This window comes from Propithecus coquereli, unplaced genomic scaffold, assembly GCF_000956105.1.
Source record: "Propithecus coquereli isolate 6110/MARCELLA unplaced genomic scaffold, Pcoq_1.0 Scaffold104, whole genome shotgun sequence".
NCBI lineage: Eukaryota > Metazoa > Chordata > Mammalia > Primates > Indriidae > Propithecus > Propithecus coquereli.
The window spans coordinates 3,956,921-3,976,991 of NW_012134303.1; the positions used below are offsets into that span (position 1 = coordinate 3,956,921).

The 20,071-nt window shown below is 40.0% G+C and overlaps 1 protein-coding gene across 2 annotated transcripts in view; it reads left to right on the forward strand.

Moving 5' to 3' along the window:
- The window catches only part of RNF128 (ring finger protein 128, E3 ubiquitin protein ligase), an 82,167-nt gene that overhangs the window by 17,991 nt on the left and 44,105 nt on the right, over nucleotides 1–20,071 (forward strand). Inside the window, exon 1 of one of the 2 annotated variants that reach the window (XM_012645587.1) lies at nucleotides 12,864–13,608. The exons of the other annotated variant lie outside the window; for it this stretch is intronic. Coding sequence (XP_012501041.1) covers nucleotides 13,125–13,608 — 484 coding nt within the window. The 5' untranslated portion in view covers nucleotides 12,864–13,124. Of the gene's footprint in view, nucleotides 1–12,863; nucleotides 13,609–20,071 lie in introns of those variants that run through there. 2 annotated transcript variants of the gene reach the window in all.

Consider the following 20,071-nt stretch of genomic DNA (forward strand, 5'->3'; position numbering starts at 1 on the left):
AGATACGAAATTCTATCTCTGTGTCAAATATGTAGCCACAAGCCACCCATGGCTATTGGGCACTTGAAATGTGGTTAATGTGACTGAAAAACTGAATTTTTAATTTTTAAAGAATTTAAGTAGCCATATGAGGCTATTGGCTACCATACTGAACAGTGCAGCAGTAGATAAATGTTAACATGGGGTCATTGGATAAACTTCATGAGGTCCATAAAACTCCTTGAAATTGTGCACAATAATGTGTGTGTGTTAATTTATTCTGCACATAGGTTTCCTCAAATTTTCAGAGGTAACGCTCACCTTAAGAAGGTTAAGAACCACTATAGCAGAAGCAGAAGTAGTTGCCCCTCTGTGGGTTTTATGCTTCCTGAAAACAAAGTTAAAATTAGAAAAATGCAGATTGTATTGTTTTTTTATGTCATAAGAAAACATGCAAATTCCTCAGGGAAAAAAAATAATAATTTCCTAAAGTGAAATTCAAATAATACATTATAAATTTCTACAATCAACATGTATTCCTCTTTTTAAAAACTTTTTATTTTAATAAAATGGCAGATTCACATGCACTTGTAAGAAATAGATCCTGCATACCCTTCACCCAATTACCCCCAATGGTGTCACTTTGTATAACTATAGTACAATATCACAACCAGGAAATTGACACTGATACGATCCACTCGCCTTACTTGGATTTCACTAGTTTTACATGCACTCCTTTGCATGTTCTATGTAATTTTATCACATGTGTAGGTTCATGTGACCACCACCATAGTCAAGATTCAGAAAAATTCCACTGACACAGGGCTCCCTCAAGTTGTCCTTTTGCAGCCACATGCACCTCTGTCCCATATCCCCTTATTAACTTTGGACAGCCACTAATCTATTCTCCATTAGTATAATTTTGTCATTTCAAAAATGTTATATAAATGGAATCTTACAATATATAACCTTTAGGAACTGGCTTCTTTCACTCAGTATAATTCTCTGGAAATTCATCCAGATTGTTGCATATATTAATAAGTCCTTATTGCTAAGTGGTATCCCATGGTATGCATATACCACAGTTTGTTTTACTATTCACTCTTTCAAGGACATTTGGGTGGTTTCCAATTTTTGGCAATCGTGAGTGAAGCTGCTATGAAAATTTGTGAATGGCTTTTTGTGAATGTAACTTTTTTTATTTTTCTGAGATAAAGGCCCGTGACTGAAATTGGTGAGTCGTATGTTAGTTTCATGTTCAGTTTTATAAAAAGCTGCCAGACTGTTTTCCAGATTGGCCATGCCATTTTACATTCCCACCAAAAAATGTATGTATGGTGCAGTTTCTCTGCATCCTTGCTATCGTTTGGTGTTACTACAATTTTTAAAATTTTAGCAATTTTGGTAGGTATGCAATGATATCACACTGTGGTTTTAATTTGTATTTCCCTAATGGCTAACGATGTTGAACATTTTTTTATTTGTTTATTTGCCATGTGCATGTCTTCTTTGGTGAAATATCTATTGATGTCTTTTATAATCAGAAAAAAAAAAATCCCAAACAGGAATGGGTTCTTTTTATATAGGAATTTAAGTAATCAGTGGATAATATGGTTTTACAAAAGAAAGAAATGCTGTTCAACTGAGATTTTTTAAATAGGCTATCTGCTAAGACAAATGCCCTAACAGTAACTCTTACATACCTCAGTGAATATGATTTTGCCGAGGACTAGGAAAATAGGATCCAGGAACAACACTTGGCTTTCTAATACCTTGACTATGGAGAGAATTGAGAGAATACACACTGATGGAGAGATAAGAGAGCCTTTGGCAAGTGTTGGATTCAGTCATTTCTTGAATGCATTTTCTAGCATGTACCTGTAGTGAAGATATTTTATGCCCCTTGTATGCTTTGGATATATTTAGATATAGTTTGTTGCCTTGTTTTAAGAGTCTCAGTTGTATACTCAGCTGGACAGAGAGCTGTGTACTTCAGCTCAGGCAGGGCAGTAAAATTACCTCCAGGCAAAACTACTACTCTTCTCAAAAAAGAGCTTGGATCAAAAACCTGCAATGGTAGCCCACTGCCTAATGAATCAAGACCAATTCATAAAAATGTCATTCGAAGTCAACAAAGCCCTAACCTACATTTTCTGCCCAATCTCCCACGACTCCTCCTTCTGTGCTCTAGCCAAACTGTTTCCCAAATGCACTCTGCTCTTTCCTGACTCTGAGCTTTTTGTTCCTTGCTGTATCCTTTACTGAAATACCTTCCCTTACCATTTGTGCCCATCAAAATCGCATGTATCCCTCAAGGCCCAGCTCAGATTTTACTTTCTCCACGAAATATCCCCTAATTCCTTGAGTCAGAAGCAAACATTCCTATTTCTGTTCTAGTAAAGGACTTTGTACTCCCTCACAGCACTTACCTACCCGACCACTCTTTTGTTTAAATGTCATGCAATACAATAGCATAGATGAATCTCAAGTGCATTTTGCTAAGTGAAAAAAGTCAGATACAAACGTCTACATTTATATGACAATCTGGGAAAGACAAAAGCCAGAGGGAAAGAAAGTAGATGAGTGGTTGTAAGGGGTTAAGAGTGGGAGGAGTGTTTGACTATACAGGCACAGCTTGAGGGAGTTTTGGGGGTGATGAAACTATTCTACATCTTGATTGTGGTGGTGGTTACATGACCATATATGTTTGTCAAAATTATAGAACTATACACTAAAAAGGGTGAATTTTACTTTGTGTTAACTATGCCCCAGCAAAACCAGCGGCAATACCACTAGGCAACAGACTACACAACCTGCCCTTGAGTTCTTGCCATCCATTAACTTGCTCTTCAAATGTACTCTAATGTACCAGAGTAAGATCTGGGGCTACAGAGAAGAAAGATATATGGTCCCTCCTCTCAAGTAGCTGTCAGCAATGAAGGAGATAGGTATGTAAGTAAATAAAGGCAGCATCGTATGAAAGATGCTTTATATGATACAAGTATGTATAAAATACAGTGAAGATGTAAAAGAGGCAGTGGTCAGATCGACCTAGATTGTTGAGACCTAGAATTCCAAGTTCAGAAATTTACAGTTTATTCAATATGCAATAAGAAGTGACATAATCATAGCTAGGTTTTAGAAAGTATGATCTGGCTGTATTATGAAGGATGATTTGGAATGGGAGAGAGATGAAAGACAGGAAGATCAACTAGAAGGCTATTCACAATAGTCTAAGAAAAAATTATTATCACTTCTCTTCTCCTTTTGCAGACAATTGAGATTAGACTATGCTTTCAACTAAAGCTTGTATTGCTAATAATCTAGATGCATGTAGGTAAAAACAAAGGGAAGGCCCACAAAATTTTTCTTGATACAATTTATCCCCAGTAGACTGAGATTTTTAATGGAGGGAACTTGTTGCATTCGTCTTATCTTCTCCAGCAACTTTGTAGGACTTTGTAGACAGTAGAAGCTCTAAAAAGTGTTTATTATTCTAATGAATAAACTAAGAGAATGGATGAATTTTCTTTTAAATCACTGAAACTCCAAAATAGAAAATTAGAATTTCTTTATGCCCAATGATGGTTATTGCTTACAATTTTGTATGTCAGAAATCTCAGAGGGTCAAAGTTGGTAAAAATGTTTTATTCCTAAATTTGTATACTGACTAGAGTGATCAGGTGAGATTAGTCTAGCACACATTTTTTTCCCAAAAATATTGTTTTATTGAAAGTCTGTTTGATCTTTGCCTGTTCACTGCTACCTAATACCACTTGCAGTGAGTGACAAGGGTAAGATTCAATTGAAAAGAAAGCCAGACAACAGCAGGCAGTATAAATCCACTCTTTAGTATACTACTCTTAAGCAATTGATGATTGTCTCTGTCTTGGAACCTGCAAACCTTTGCCTAGAATGCCATACATGGGGCATATTGAAAGCAGTGAAATATAATAAATTAGACTGCTTCCTGGAATGTGTGTGCTGGAGAATTTTCATTCTGCCTCGAATCCAACCAATAGAAGGCCCTAAAACCAGCAGGGTGCTGTGCCCTAAACACTGCATAAAGCCCAAACATGTGTTCTCATCAGGTCTCTAAACACTTCGACTGTGACCTAACAAAAACTAAGATATTTAATGAACTGGTGGGATCATTGACAGTAAACTTGATGAACCTCTTCTTCAAACAAACAAAAGCTTTGGCCTTTCAACTTCTGCCCTCTTGTTTTCCCTCCTAGAAAAGCAAACATTGCTGAACCATTTCATTGCCTCTGATAAAAGACTTTCTTTGGCTCTAGGGTTGACAACATCCAGTCAGCCCTCACAGACTCCTGTGTCTGAACCAGTTTACTGTGAAGAACATAAAGTATTCTGATGCTATCTGCACCCAATGTTATGCAGAGATAGCTTAAAAAACAATGTACCAATGTACCTACCCAACTCCCATAATTGGAAGATTGTTAGCTAAGGGAGAAGTGATTTTATGGATGCCAGGGTGTGCTGTGGTTCAATGTATCTGGGCAATTTTTCCTTTTGAGGTTCCTGCTAGTATTTTCCCCCATTAAAGTTCCTATACTTTATACCGCATGATTTGTGGTGAAGTCAAAAACTAAAGTAATTTTTGTAGCCATAAAACACCTTTTTGTTGGAGGCTTGCTTGTCTCTTGCCTGTTTCCTGCTACCAACATAACCATAACACTTACCTAACTGGTGTGACAAAACTTAATTACAGTGTGAACCCTGAGTGCCAAGCCAGCCAATTTCAGTTGTCTCAACTATGTGGTAGCACCTGGTCACTTATTGCCAGATACTTGTTTATTCCCCGTTATTGATCAAGTTTGAGTCCTGGGCAGCTAATCCTAATGCATATAGTTGGCAGCTGTGAATTTGTGACTTTGCCCCTTGGAATACAAAGACTGCCTTTGCCCACATTCATGCAGACTTTTGCTTCTAAAGGGCAAGTCTTAGCCCCAGTAGGTGATTGTAATTACACACTACAGTAGAAGGATGTTTATTCTTAAATTGCTTTTTCAGAAGCCCCAGCCTTACTAGAAATTATGAAATTAGGTTCCTATCTTAAAAGAATTCCATTCTCTCTGTAGGTGAAAAAAATGTACTGCTAATGTGCATTTCTTAAGAACTTAACTCCTCCCTAATTTACTAAACTGATCCTATCCATGCCTGCGAGGTCCACCTCCTTCTACAACTCTTCTGTTATCTGTCCTGGGCAGTGGCAAGATCATAGATATTTATTTCAGATATACTATCTGATCTGTTAGGCTTTCATCTAATAGAATATTAAATGGTTCAAAATATATCTATTCAATTTGTTATTATTAGCGTCCCTATTCTGCAGTCGAAAAAGAAGAAATAGAGATTTCCTCAGTGTCACATAACCAGTCAACAGCAAAGGTAAAAATAAGAACAGAGACTAGAATGGGGGAGTTCTATGGATCTAGTCTACAGAGTGCCTTACTTGATCTGATGAATGGATTGGAAATAAACCTCAAACATGTGGTCATATTTGTAGAGCACAACTTGTTAGAAACATTTTCCTCTCTCATTTTCCCTAAGTAATTGTTTTTTCTTTCTTTTAATAACATGTACATAAATCCTCTTGTGGTCACCGCATTAATTCTTTTGGAATCTTCATCTTACTGGAATCCTGAAAAGGAAAGATAGGAGACTATATGAGACCAGATGAGTTTCCCAAGTAGGTTTGCCAGATGCCACAGTAGGGGATAAAGACCTCTCATCTCTGTAGTTCCTTCTAGCATGTCAACTGCCCAAAATGCGCCCAAGGCCATTCCTGCTGCCATGCCTCAGGCCCTTCCCTCTGCATCTGAACTAGTTTACCATGAAGAACATGAAGTGTTCTGATGCTGTCTGCACCCGAAGTCACACAGAGATAGCTTTGGTTTATACCTCTTTGAGATCACAGCAGTCTGTGATCCTCTTAATCACCTTCCTAAACTTAAAATGGCTAATGTGATCCCCCAGTAGTAGTAATGAAATAGACATAATTTAGCTCAAGTTTTCTGCAAGGTCCTCCACCAACACAATTTCTGTGCCAGTTTTCATCAGTGGGCATAAAACACACGTGTTCAGGCACTCCTTTCCATACACTTATGTGAGCAAGCACGTACAACAGAATATGTAGGCATTTACAAATGATTATGAAGCACTTGACCAGATGTACTCTCATAATCCCTATTATCTAGGATTTCTGGGGTTGCTCGGCAGGACATCAGCGCACTCTGGGGAGGGGGTTCTTAGTATGCTAACATGTGTTACTGGATGTGGCTGAGAACACCCATTCTTTCTGCCTTGAAATGACATCCTCCCTATGTATGTACAGAGGTAGCAAAGCAGAATGCAAATAGTAGGGAATTTGGAGTCATGATATCCTTGCGTGAATTCCAACTCTGCTGCTTACTAGCTATGTGACCTTCAGCAAGATACTTTACCTTTCTGAGCCTCATTTTCCTCATCTGAAAAATGAAAATTATAATAGAATATTATTACCTGTTGTGAGAATCGAATCATATAATTAATACATGTAAAGTGCACATAGCAGTTTCTCAATAAATATGTTTCCTTGCTACTTCTACTTTTGAAGGTAGTGTCATATAAAGTGGAAAGTGGTATAATCAGAAGAGCATAGTTTTGTAGTTAGACACGGGATCAAATTCCAATTCTGTCATTTGGTTACCATGGGTGACCTAGGCAAGTTATTTAGCCCAAGCCTCAGTTTCTTCTTCTTTAAGATGGAGTATATAATACTTACAAGTATAAAGTACCTCACCCATAGTAGGCTCTCACTGGTAGCTGTTAATGTTATGAATATGAAAAGACTTCTTAGTTTCAGATATAGCACATTTACTGTCTGTAAAGCCCCTCTCTGTAATTCCATCCTTTCTTTAGTGCATCAAAGCTTTGTTTTAAAAAAATCCCCTGTTTTCTAATGATCGTATACCAACTTGAGCTGACTGAGCTTTATCTGCATTTGCAAGTGATGTCACATTATTTGGAAGTATGCTGCAGCATCACATTTTGGCTTTTTGTTTTGTTTTGTTTGGCTCTCTCCCTCCACGTGCCCACCATTTTCTTTTTGCGACCCATAGAACAGCTGCCTAGAGTGGAGATTTGTTTCTGTCCCTTCTCTACGCATGCTCTACACCTGTGTTGTCAACCTGGGTAGCCACAGCCCCGCTTCGATGCCAGGGCACTATTTTTCCCAGGTTGTGCTTTGCCATTTATTTAATGGTAAGAAGCCAGATGTGATGTCTCATTTCTTGCAAACATATTAAAGGCTGAGCACTATCGTCCATCTCTACGCCTCTGCAGAAATTCAGTGTGATCAGAAACTTAATCTACCACAATGGTGCCCTGCTGTTGCTCCTGCAGGATGCTGCTCTGTTGATCAGTTCATCATTAGATTGTGCACTGCTCAGGGCAGCTTTCAGTTCGGTATTGCTGATACAAATATTTGGCAGGGTTAGCCTTTGTGGTAGGATTTGAGGAATTCAAAAAGGCTCCTGGTCCAAATATATCTCCCTCAATGGTCAACAGTGCCTGAAATACATATAAGAAACATTTCACTTGAACTTTCTTTCTTTGGTATAAAGCAATGTTAAAATCTGAATGCCACTTTCCAGAGAGAAGATAGTAAGTCATTATCAGCTGTTAATACTTAAGAGTCAGAACTGCATTAGAATCCTGCTGCTGTTCCTAGCTATATGAGCTTAGGAAGGCTGCTAGAATTTTCTCCAAGCCTGTTTCATCTTCTGTAAAAATGGGGTTAATATTTGACAGTTGTGAGGGTTAAATGAGATACTGTGTATAAAGCAAATAGTAACTATTCAATGAACACTAGCTGTTATCAGCCTCAGGGAGAGTAGAACCCTCGAGGAATATATTTAGGATTAGTAAATTTGGTTTTTCAGGAATCAGGTGAGGTCTGGTACAGGGGCCCTGCTCAGAGCAAAGGCCTGGTGGAGTGGCCATATGGCCAGGCAGTAACATGGAAACTAAGGGCCTGGAGTTGGAAGAGGAGGCTGGAAGGAAGAGGAAGAACCAAAGCAGGGTCAGACTACACTTACATGAACTTTCCAACAAGAAAAGTGTAGTCTTACTCAGGAGGTGATGCTCTGTGAGGTAGTGAGCTCCGCCCCTGGGAGTGTTCAAGAAGATACTAGGTGCTGGCTACTTGTCAGGAATATTCTAGTCTACCCTAGGGCTCCTCGAACTTACCTGTACATTCAAATCACCTGGGGATCTTGTTAACATGCGGGTTTTGATTCAGTCGGTCTGGGTAGGACCTGTGATTCTGCATTTCTAACCAGTTCTCTGATCATGCTGATGCTCCTGACCAACAGACCTCACTCCTTGTATCAAGGCTTTATCGTAGTTTGAAAATGACTCACAGTGAGACAGAGGGATATGGCTGGGGAGAGCCAGTGAGTTACCCAGGCAAGTCTCCATAGAGTGGAAGGACTTTGACGCCGTCATGATCTACAATCTGGTTCTTAGCTTCGTAAGCTCTGAAATTTGATTGGTAGAATAACCAGAGACTGGGCTCCTGGGGACTGATTCACATTTAACGAAATTCACAGGAGACCAATATGTAAGCCAGAATGCCACTTGATTAATTTATAATGAGAAGTATAACTTCCAAGTGGACCAGATACTAGTGTTTGCTGAACAGTGCATTATCTCCCTGTAGGCATATTTACATGAGGAGCTAAATGATAATAAGTAGGTTGCTTGGTGAGGATGGACTCAGAGCAAGGGTAGTTCATAGGATGACTTTAATGGCTCATGTTATCAAGCTATGATAGTCCGATAACTACATTCCACAACTGGGGTAGACTTCCAGAATAGTTTTGGAAATGTGAGCCTCCTCACTAGTCTCTCTGCCACCAGTCTTGTCCTCATACAATCCAGATGATCTATTTAAGCCCAAATCTGATCATATAATTCATTTGTTCCACTGACTTCAATATAAATTCACAATTTTAAACTCATTATTATAAAAAGTTAAAAATACTATATACAGAAAAGTTGCAAAAACATTATAAAGAGCACCCATATAACTACTGTGTAGGCTCAATAATTATCATTTTCCCATATTTTCTTTATGTATATCGGTGCACACATACATGTGTGTGCATGGATATTGAGTCCACATTCTTAAACATAATTTTCCAAACTCAGATGCAGAGAGAAAGGAACACTTACATACCGTTGGTGGGACTGAAAACTAGTACAACCTCTATGGAAAGTAGAATGGAGATACCTCAAAGAACTAAAAGTAGAACTACCATTTGAGGAAGCAATCCCACTACTGGGTATTTACCCAAAGGAAAAAAAAAAAACCATTTTATCAAAAAGACACTTGTACTCGAATGTTTATTGCAGCACAATTCACAATCACAAAGATGTAGAATCAAACCAAGTGCCCATCATGAGTGGATTAATAAAATGCGGTATATGTGTACCATGGAGTACTACTTAGCCATAAAAAATGGTGAACTAATACCTTTTGTAACAACCTGGATGGAACTGGAGACCATTCTCCTAAGTGAAGTATCACAAGAATGGAAAACCAAACATCACATGTACTCACTATTAAATTGGAACTAATTGGTCAACACTCCTGTGCACATATGGAAGTAAAATTCAACAGAAATCAAGCAGGTGGGAAGGGGGAGGAGGGGATGGGTAAAATCACACCTAACAAGTACAATGCACACTATCCGGTGATGGGCACACTTATAACTTTGACTCAAACTGTATAAAAGCAATTCATGTAGCCAAAACATTTGTGCCCCCGTAATATTCTGAAATAAAAAATAAATAAATACAAATTTCCCAAACTCTTCATGTTCTGGCGCAACCTACTTGACTAGCTTCATTTCCCTGGGCTCCCCCTTTGCAACTTACATCCCAGCCATACCTAACTACTGAATGCTGATTGTTCGTTGGTGTTTTCATACAATACACTATTGCCTATGCCTGAATATACTTACTCTCTTTGCTTGGGTAACTCTACTTGTTCTTAAAGACTGAGACACACTCATGTTGCCCTAGCACCTATGCTTTTGTCAGTCCTAACATTTATCACACTGTACTGTTATTGTCAGTTTACCTCTCTGACTGTCCCACTGGACTGTGAGCTCATTGAAGGCAAGGACTATTTTGTCTCTATATACCCCTGCCTCTCCAGTGCTTGGACTTAGTCGGTGTTCAGTAATCAGAAAATCCAAAAACACAGTGTTATCTGGTTACATCATAACCTCAAAATCAATGTATCTAAAGTGAACTCATCTCTCCTCCTACCCACTCAACACATTTAAAACCCTCCTCTGTATTCCCTGATTGAATGCCATCCAATCTTCTGAGCCAAAAACCTCAGAGCAATTCCTAACTCCTCCCTCTCTTTCATCCCCCAAATCAAATCTTGTTGATTCTACCTGCAAAATACATTCCCATTCTGCCCACTTCTCTCGTCTCTGCTACCCATCTAGCCCAGGCCACCTTCGTCTCTGGAGCACTGCCACAAATCTTCTATCTAGGCTCCCTGCTGCTACGCTTGTCCCCTCTAATCTGTTATCCACAGAGAAACCATATTTATCTCTAAGTTTCAGATCTGATTGTATTACTCCCTGCTTAAACCCTGATATTACTCATTGTTTTGGGATAAGGTTCAAACTCCCTAGCTTTATCTAAAGGACTCTCAAGAACTGGTCCTTGTGTACCTCTCCAACTTTATCTCTTGCCATCCTCCTTGTACTCTAAGTTCCAACCATTTTGTATGTACAGGGCCTGTAGTAATGGTAGTTTCCCAACATTTTCTGTTTCATGTCTCAGTGACTTTCCTTGTTTTGTTTTCTGCGTAGAACAGCTAACCATCTCAAACTCAAGCATGGGTGTAACCTCTTCTGGGAAGCTTTCCGTTACTTCCCAGTCTGGGATAGGTGCCTGTTCTCTATTATCCACTACTGCCCTCTGTGCTTACCTCTATCATAGTGCTTACCCTAAATACATATATCGTCCTATACTGCAATTATCATTTTACTTTCCTTTCTCATCAAAGCTAATTTATGAGTTTGTGAGAGCAGAGTTGATGTCTTATTTGATTTTGTACCCCAATGCTTAGACCATGGCATATAGTAGATGTGCAATAAATGTTTAAGAAAATAATGAATACACATGAATGTCTCTCTGAATTTTATTTTCCTAGATAACTTATAAAATATCTTTGTTTTGAACACATTGTTTCTTCAAAGTATGATATAGTTGATTGGCATTTAAGCAACATTGATTGATTGAATTTTGAGTGTTCTTCATCAGCAAATTCAGACCATTCCTGGAATTGGAATTGCACCAATTCTAAGAGATGACTGGGCCTACCCATTTCTTTTCCCCTAGGTAATTTTTATCTCAGAGATTGTCTTCAGTATTTCAGGGTACTATGCTATTGGCCCCATATGCCCCATATGACTTCTAAAGTCCCTTTTAATATCTAGGGTTCATATTTCACAAAATTGTCCATTTATTTATATGCTACGTTCTGTTTGGTATATGATGTTAATTAGCCTCTAGGTTTCTCTCAAGTTTTATCAAATGCAGAATTGTCCCACGCTTGATCTTTGGGAATAACATTAAGTAAATGTTGGGGCAGGAGTTGAGGGGAGTGACGCTGGAGTAAAGTAGATTATATTTCTTTGAACTGAAAAAGTGGCTAAGACAATATCCTGAACATCATTTTCTCTGATTATTACCTCAAAGTAACAACTTTAGGACTATTTTAGAATTATTGTGTCCCTGAACCTGTTTAATAATAATATTTAACATAATTTTTATACTCTGCTAAGCATTGTTCTAAGTGCTTTACATGTATCAACTCATTTAATCATCTGAACAACTCTAGGGGGTCGCATTATTATTATCCCCCTTTTACAGATGATGAGGAAATTCAGGCACAGAGAAATTTCCCAAGGTCAAAAGTTATTCATAACTGTCAGACACCAGGTGTATTAAATCAGCTTAATTCAATGCATATTTATCGAGCACTTAGTAAATGTAATAGTTGACAGGGCAGACAAAAATTGTTTACTTAAGTAAAGATAAATCATAATGCAATAGTGCCATGAGTGAATTGCCTAGGTCGGTCAGGTTCCTTTCAGTTAGTGGGAAATGGAGGAAGATTATGTAGTTAAGGTGACGCATGGCGCAGGAATACTCGTTTGAGTAAACCTGGTTTGCTGAAGGTGAAGAAAAAAGGCTTGGTTTTGAGGTGTGTGAAAACGGTGATCTTTTTGTGAGGACTAAGATTACTTTTAGAAGAGGCATCTGATGCAGTATATTTAGCCTGGGGTAAGGGTGAGAAGGAAATACACAAGTCTGACGCTTGTTAGGTGCAGGAAAGGAGAAAGGTGCCATTTGGAGCCAGTAAAAAGGGGTAACGACGCGCTTTTTCTGCCCTTCCTCCTTCTAGAGAATCAGTAAACAGCCTGATTCTACCCACATTCTACCCACCTGCCCCAATTCTCTTGCCTACAACTCAGACCCTTAGGATCTGCGCTGTTTGGAAGTCCTGTACTTTCCCATTCTGGCACCGTAAGCCCGAAACGCCCTTTAGGCAAATGTTAGAGGAGGGAAAGCTGCATGCTTGCAATTTAACACGGAGTCGAATCCTACCAGAAAGCTTTCATGTTCACGGATTCTATAGTTTCTCGCCCGTCCATTTTTTATAAAACGACGCGACACACCTGGCCACCCAGCCTCAGCTCCTACTCTAACGCTTCCCATCCGGTTACCCTTTTAAGAGGCGGATCCCGCAGTGTCCTTTCCTCCCTCCCAGCCACCTCTACCCCCAGTCAGCGGGGCGGAGCTTCATGCTAAAGCCCAAGAGCCCGCGGCCGCAGCTGTAGAGGAGAGCACTGGAGCTCGCAGGAGCTGCGTCTGCGGCAGCCTCTCTCCACCGCCGCTACGTGCTTCCTGGCTCCGACCTAGCTCGCCGCGCGCCGGTCTCTGTCCGCTCCCGCCCCACCTGGCGCGCACCTGGTCAAGGCCAGGGTCCTGCCAAGCGCCAGCAGGGCGCGTGCCAAGGGCTGAAGGAACCGCGGAGCTCGCGCGCCATGGGGCCGCCGCCCGGGGCCGGGGTCTCCTGCCGCGGTGGCTGCGGCTCTTCCCGATTGCTGGCGTGGTGCTTCCTGCTGGCACTGAGTCCGCATGCCCCTGGCTCCCGGGGGGCCGAAGCAGTGTGGACCGCGTACCTCAACGTGTCCTGGCGGGTCCCGCACACCGGAGTGAACCGCACCGTGTGGGAGCTGAGCGAGGAGGGCGTGTACGGCCAGGACTCGCCACTGGAGCCTGTGGCTGGGGTCCTGGTACCGCCCGACGGGCCCGGGGCACTGAACGCCTGTAACCCGCACACGAATTTCACGGTGCCCACGGTTTGGGGAAGCACCGTGCAAGTCTCTTGGTTGGCCCTCATCCAACGCGGCGGGGGCTGCACCTTCGCGGACAAGATCCATCTGGCGTACGAGAGAGGGGCGTCTGGAGCCGTCATCTTCAACTTCCCGGGGACCCGCAATGAGGTCATCCCCATGTCTCACCCGGGTGAGTGCAGCTACTGAATTGCACCCCTCCAAACCTCTACCGAGGCCAGTTTCTCTTATTTTCCTCAGTGCCCTCCTCCCCCTATCCCCTTACCCTGAAAGAAAACGAGTGTCATCTCTGCCCCCACCGAGTGGAGCAGGGTCCTCCCCGAGATTCACTAGGCGTGGTGGGGGTTGGGCGGAAAAAAAATCGTTCAGGATTTGCCTCTCTGGTGGAAAAGGGTAAGACAAACGGGGGACAAGCGGAGGCTGGCAAATCGAGGACTGTTTGGGCTCTTTGCGCTCCCTTTTCCTGATGTCAAGGGTGCCTCGCCTTGGATTAAGTGGTAGTGGGCATTGGCTTTTATGTGACTGGGGAGAAGATCGCCTGGAAATCCTTCCTTACTCTGCTGTTTAACAACCTCAGGCCAGCAGCAGATTTTCCCCTCCTCTCTCCCTGTTTTTCTCTCCGTGTTCCCGAGGTATCAGGTATTAGATTGTGTCACTGTGCCCTGTTAACCTCATTGCAATTTTGGTGGAAACTTTGCTTAGCTCTTGGATCCTTCTCTGCCTGGTGGTCTCAAGTCCCAAGTGACTGTTGGTATCAGTGTTGCCTCTGAAAAATCTGATTTACGTTATTGAGTTGCAAAACAGGTAACTAACGTTATTGAGAAAGAAGAGGTTTATGCATGAGGATAGCAAAGGCCTGGACTTTGGAAAAAAAGTAGTCCAGGTTGTTCTTAAACGTGTGGAGCTAGTATGGGGTTACTATTCTTCCCCCTTCAGTTATCTGTACAGAAACCTCCCTATTTGTGATTGGTTATCCATAACTTATGTATATAGTGACCCTAGGCCCCCAAGGACAAAGAAAAAAATTGGAGATAAAGGTAGAGACACGTGTAATAGCAGTATATTGTAGCTGTTAAGAGCTGGGCCTCAAGTCAGATCTTGATTCAAATTCCTGCTCCATTGCTTACCAGTCCTGTGACCTTGGGCAACTTATTTGAAGTCTTTGAGTCTGGGTTCTCTCATCAGTCAAATGGGAATGAATAATAAGAAAACTTATCCACAGGTTTGCCTTGAGGATAAAACGAAATGACACTTTAAAGAATTTGGCACAATATAGCACATCATCTGTTCTCAGTAAAGGTTAGCTGATAGGATTAGCATTCTAGGAGTCGCTGGAGAGAAGAATCTGCTTATTTGACTACTAGAGGTTTTCTGTTTTTCTTAAAACAGTGTAACTAGTCCTGCCTAGAGAGCACTTGTATTGAGAGGCTGGAGGGCATAATAGAAAGAGCACTGAACTGGAATTTAGGAGATTTGAGTTATTTTAGTTCCTCCTTTGCCTCTACTAGCTTTGTAACCTTATACAAGTTATTGATGTGTCGAATGGTAGTATAGCAGTAGGGGGTGGAAGCCAAGAGCATAGTGTACAGAGACAAATGTGAAATAGAGGAACTCTAAGATCTAGCTCTAAAATGCTATGATTCTTAGATTTTATATTGATTAAAGGAGGAACTGTATTTCTCTTGGTTGATAATGCATTGATTAGAATGAAATTGCTTTAATCAGCTTTCTCAGGTTGAACGGATGAAACTACTTTTTAAAAGCTAGTAAAAATGAAGAATAAGGACTTCAGCAAATTTTCAAGTCTTTACATTTCAGTTGGCTGTCTAATTGCAAGGGTTTGCCTTTGTCTCCTTCAAAAGAGATTCATTTGCACAAATGATTTTGTAATTAAAGAATATTCTTTAATTAGAGAGTTCCTATTTAGATTATTTTCATTTTACTTCTGTTAAAGATATTTATCTGATAGTTTTAGGGGACAATAAAATTAACATTCGTTGAGTTCCCACTATGTGCCAAGCACCTCACTTATACTTTATTGAGAGGCAATATGGTGTACTAGGAAAAGCATAGGCATTGTAGTCAAGATTGAGAATCAAATTCTGGATGTACTGCATAATAGCTTTGTGTCCTTGGTCAGATTATTTAACTTTATGAGTCTCGGATTCCTCATCTGTAAGATGGAGATAATATTTACATTGCTGTGATTATTAAGGATAATACATGTAAACTACCTAGCAGATAATAAACAGTGAATGATATAATAGTAACCTATGCTAGGAAGGTGCAAAAAAATTAATGTACAAATGTATGATTATGCAACTGTTGATTTGAAGACATGAAGACACTGGGAATCTATTTGTGGCAGTTGTGTTTCAGGATACCATATAGGAATAAAGCCCTAAATATTGATCACTTAATTGTAATACATTCAGAAAAGCATTTTGATATTTTAAAAACTTAATATTATCCAAGATAATGGCTATAGTCAAGTTTGCCATTAAACTAACTAGCCAGAAAAGGTAGCAAACTACTTGAGGTATGGAATCACATTTTTTCCCTTGAACTCCTAGAGAAACTACTTTGCATTTCATCCACGTGTGTTACTGAATATTTGTTTGCAAAGTGCTATATTTGCTTTACTCATTCCTGAGAGTAAGCCTAGTGCTTCATTTTAATCTCTGGTCAGAAAAGACTTATCTTGGATCATAGTGACAGAGGTAGGACAGGCTTAAGTGTTGATTAACTCATTATAAATTGTCATAAATTACACAGAGGCCACGAAATGTGAAAAAGCCATTGCTGTCATCTTTGTTTACACAATCTCTCTTCACTCATTCTCAGGGTCCTGCCCTTGAATTGTTTGTCCTTTGTCAGAGCTTGTGCTGAGTGTCCACACTCACCTTTCACAATCCAGTGACCATGAAGATACGTTTGTTTCAAGTGATAGAACTAACTGGTTTAGAACAGTTGCTTTATAATTTCTTTTTAGTAGAGAGAAACTCCACTATATAAGAGCAATCCATTAGGAAAATGAGGCTGTTTTTATGTATACCAAAGTTTCACAAAAAGCAGTCGTAGCCTACCATCAACTCGTGCAATTTATTTCTGTATTTTATTTTGGTTGCAAAGTACTCAGAAAGTCCTGATTCACACAGATTAAATAATTACAAATGACAGATGTTTATTAACAATTTGCCTTGCTAGCTCTGGATATATTTCAGTGAAATTGGTCCAGAAACCTGGAAGGAAATTAGGAGGAAATTTTGGTTTTAAAGTTTAATTACTATTCAGATTGCTTATCTTAAATATGAAAATCAGATAAGAAGCAGCCAAGTCTTAGCGTAAGCACTAAAGCCATCTAAAATGTAGGATTGTCATGATGAGACACGTAAAGCATGTTCTCACTATTGCGCAACTAACTGTTCTGCTTTCGCCAAACAGATGGGCCCGAGCCTTGCCTGCTGTCTAATTGAGCACAGCCCCCTGCCCCCGGGTTGAAGAGGTGTATGTACTTGCTTGTACAATTTTCCTTGAGTCAACATGCGCAGGCATAAATGTACTGAAAGACCCATGCAGTGCTACAACCTTCATAATCCGTGACACATTTACAAGAACTTGAAACATATGCAAAGGGATGGCAGGAGAAGCATTATTCCTGAGGGCTGTTTTTTAAAAAAGTGAATGAACCAAGCAGTTTAAATTAATGATTTGGAGGTCTCTGATGGGATAGTGTGATATATAAAACAGTTGCTTGTGTACATTGTTGAAAGATAGTAGAACAGATTTATTAAGAGGCTGGGCTCTGTCACTTAGTATTTTTAAAATCTTAGGCCAGTCATTTTACTTCTCTAAGTCTCAGTTTTCTCCTATGTAAGATGGACATAATAAGAAACTTGCCTCCTAAAGTTGCTGGGATTAAATGAGATTATGCAGATAGTGTTTAGCACAATGTCTGGCATATAGGAAGCTACTATTTTGTAATCATAGTTAAGATAGTTAAATGTATTTTAGAAAATGTAAATGGAATCCCATGTTTATGGAATATAATTGGAAACAAATAGCCTAGAGTACTTCAAAGTCCATGTTACTTGAAATTCCAATTTGGTCCCTATAGGAATAGGGTAGGTAGACTGAATTGTTTACAAGAAAAAGATCTTTTGCCCTCCTATGTTTGGCATTCTTTTTTCAAATAACTGCTTCTCCCTCCTGCTACCAATCTTCTTTCCATTTACAAAGAACTTTGGAATAATATTTTATACTGATTTTTTACCACCCAATCCTTTCTCACCCCTTTTACATTTAGTTTTTATTTTATTTTTTCCCTAGGATGTTGACTTTGAAAAAAAAACCTTTTTAGTAAAGAGGTTCAAAAGAGGATGAGAAGAGATTGCCTGGCAACGATTTACCAATGTAAAATACAATTCCCAAATCCACTTTCAAATGTATCCTTCTAGATATCTCTGTACTGCTGTACTTGACCCTGTTGACCACTCCTTTGAAACTCTCCCAGTCTCTTGCTTCTCTTGCCTCTGTTTTGTTTCATTTCTGCTATTTTATTCATTCATTCATCTAACACTTCTCCTTTGCATCCCAGACCTCCAGCACTCCCCTTCTAATAAATAGCTACCACATCCTGTTGATTCTATTACTTTAAACATTCTCACATATGTCCCCTTCTCCTTTGCTTTCATTATCTTACTTTCAGTTCCTGTGTCTTCTCATGGGAAAAAATACTTAGCCTCCTGATTGGTCTTCTTGCCTCCAGTTGCTTTCTCTCTGTATGCAGTTTTTCCTCCATTATTGCTACCAGAACACAGCTCTGATCACATATATGCCATTATTTATAAATTTTAGACTACATATCTCAGCATGGCATACAACAAGACTCTTAATAATCTGGCCCCAAGCAACTTTCAAAGCTTTGTGTATCCCTCTTCTCTCATGTTGAACCCTAAACATTCTTTATCTTTTGCCATTAACATTCCTTTGCTTATACTTCTGCTGTTGCCTACACACCCTTTTCTTCCTAGCTCTGCTAGTCAAGAATTCACCATCCTTCAAAATACAACACAAATACTGCCTCATCTTTGAAGCATTTCTTAATTCCTTCTTTTCCTCTTCTCACCACAGCCCACACCAAAAACAAAGTACAGTAATCTCTCTTTGTTCCCATAGCACTTCATCTCTTATAGTTCTTTCTGCATTTTGCTGGTAGTTCTTTGTTTACATATATTACCTTCCTACTGGACTGTAATCATTTTAATGTTTTGTTAAGCTTCGCATTTCCTTTAGGAACCTTTGTGCTATGTGTGCTCCAGAAATGTTTGTTGAATTGCATTAAACACCCAAAAACTCTAATGCCAGAGAATCATAAGATTCACTGGAAAAGTATCTAATGGAAGGGGACTGGAATTCAATTCATTGAGCATTTATCAAAGTCCTACTGTCTGCTAGGTATTGTGCTTCTTGTCTGAGTATATAAAATAATTAAGGTAAAATCCCTGCCCTCAGGCCGGGCACCGTGGCTCACGCCTGTAATCCTAGCACTCTGGGAGGCCAAGGCGGGTGGATTGTTTGAGCTCAGGAGTTCGAGACCAGCCTGAGCAAGAGCAAGAGACCAGCCCGTCTCTACTAAAAATAGAAAGAAATTAATTGGACAGCTAAAAATATATAGAAAAAATTAGCCGGGCATGGTGGCGCATGCCTGTAGTCCCAGCTACTCGGGAGGCTGAGGCAGGAGGATACTTGAGCCCAGGAGTTTGAGGTTGCTGTGAGCTAGGCTGACGCCATGGCACTCTAGCCCAGGCAACACAGTGAGACTCTGTTTCAAAAAAAAAAAAAAAAAATCCCTGCCCTCTTAAGCAATGTAGAGTCAGGAGGAAGAGCATGCAGGAATAAGAGCATACAAATTCTTCAAGATTACAGGCTCCCTGATTTCTATGGTACTCACCATTATGGGCCAGTTTTATGGATTTTTAATGGCAAAATGACCTAGGCAGCAACGAAATAGTGACAAATGAGTTTTTAGAATTTTTATATTGAGCTCTCCCTGTGCTATTTTTTTGATGTTTTAGAAACTATTTATACTAGCATTCAGTTTGTGTCTCCAATTAAAATGCTTCCATTGAACATGTTGACAAATGTAAAATTTCATAACATAAAATAAAAACCCTTTTTTCAAAAAGGGGGAAATAGGGATGGGCACAGTGGCTTATGCCTGTAATCCTAACACTCTGGGAGGCTGAGGTGGGAGGATTGCTTAAGGTTAGGAGTTCCAGAGAAGCCTGACTAAGAGCGAGACCCCATCTCTACAAAAAAAGAAATATTAGCCAGGTGTGGTGGCATACACCTATAGTCGAAGCACTCAGGAGGCTGAGGCAGGAGGATCACTTGAGCCCAGGAATTTGAGGTTGCAGTGAGCTGTGGTGATGCCACTGAATTCTAGCCAGACAGAGCGAGACCCTGTCTCAAAAAAAAGAAGGGGGAAATAGAGTCAGCCCTTTGTATCTGTGTCTGCATCCGTGGATTCAACTAACCGAGGATTGAAAATGTTTTGGAAAAAAAAGTCTACTGAATATGTATAGATTTTTTTCCTTGTCATTATTTCCTAAATAATACAGTATAACAACTAT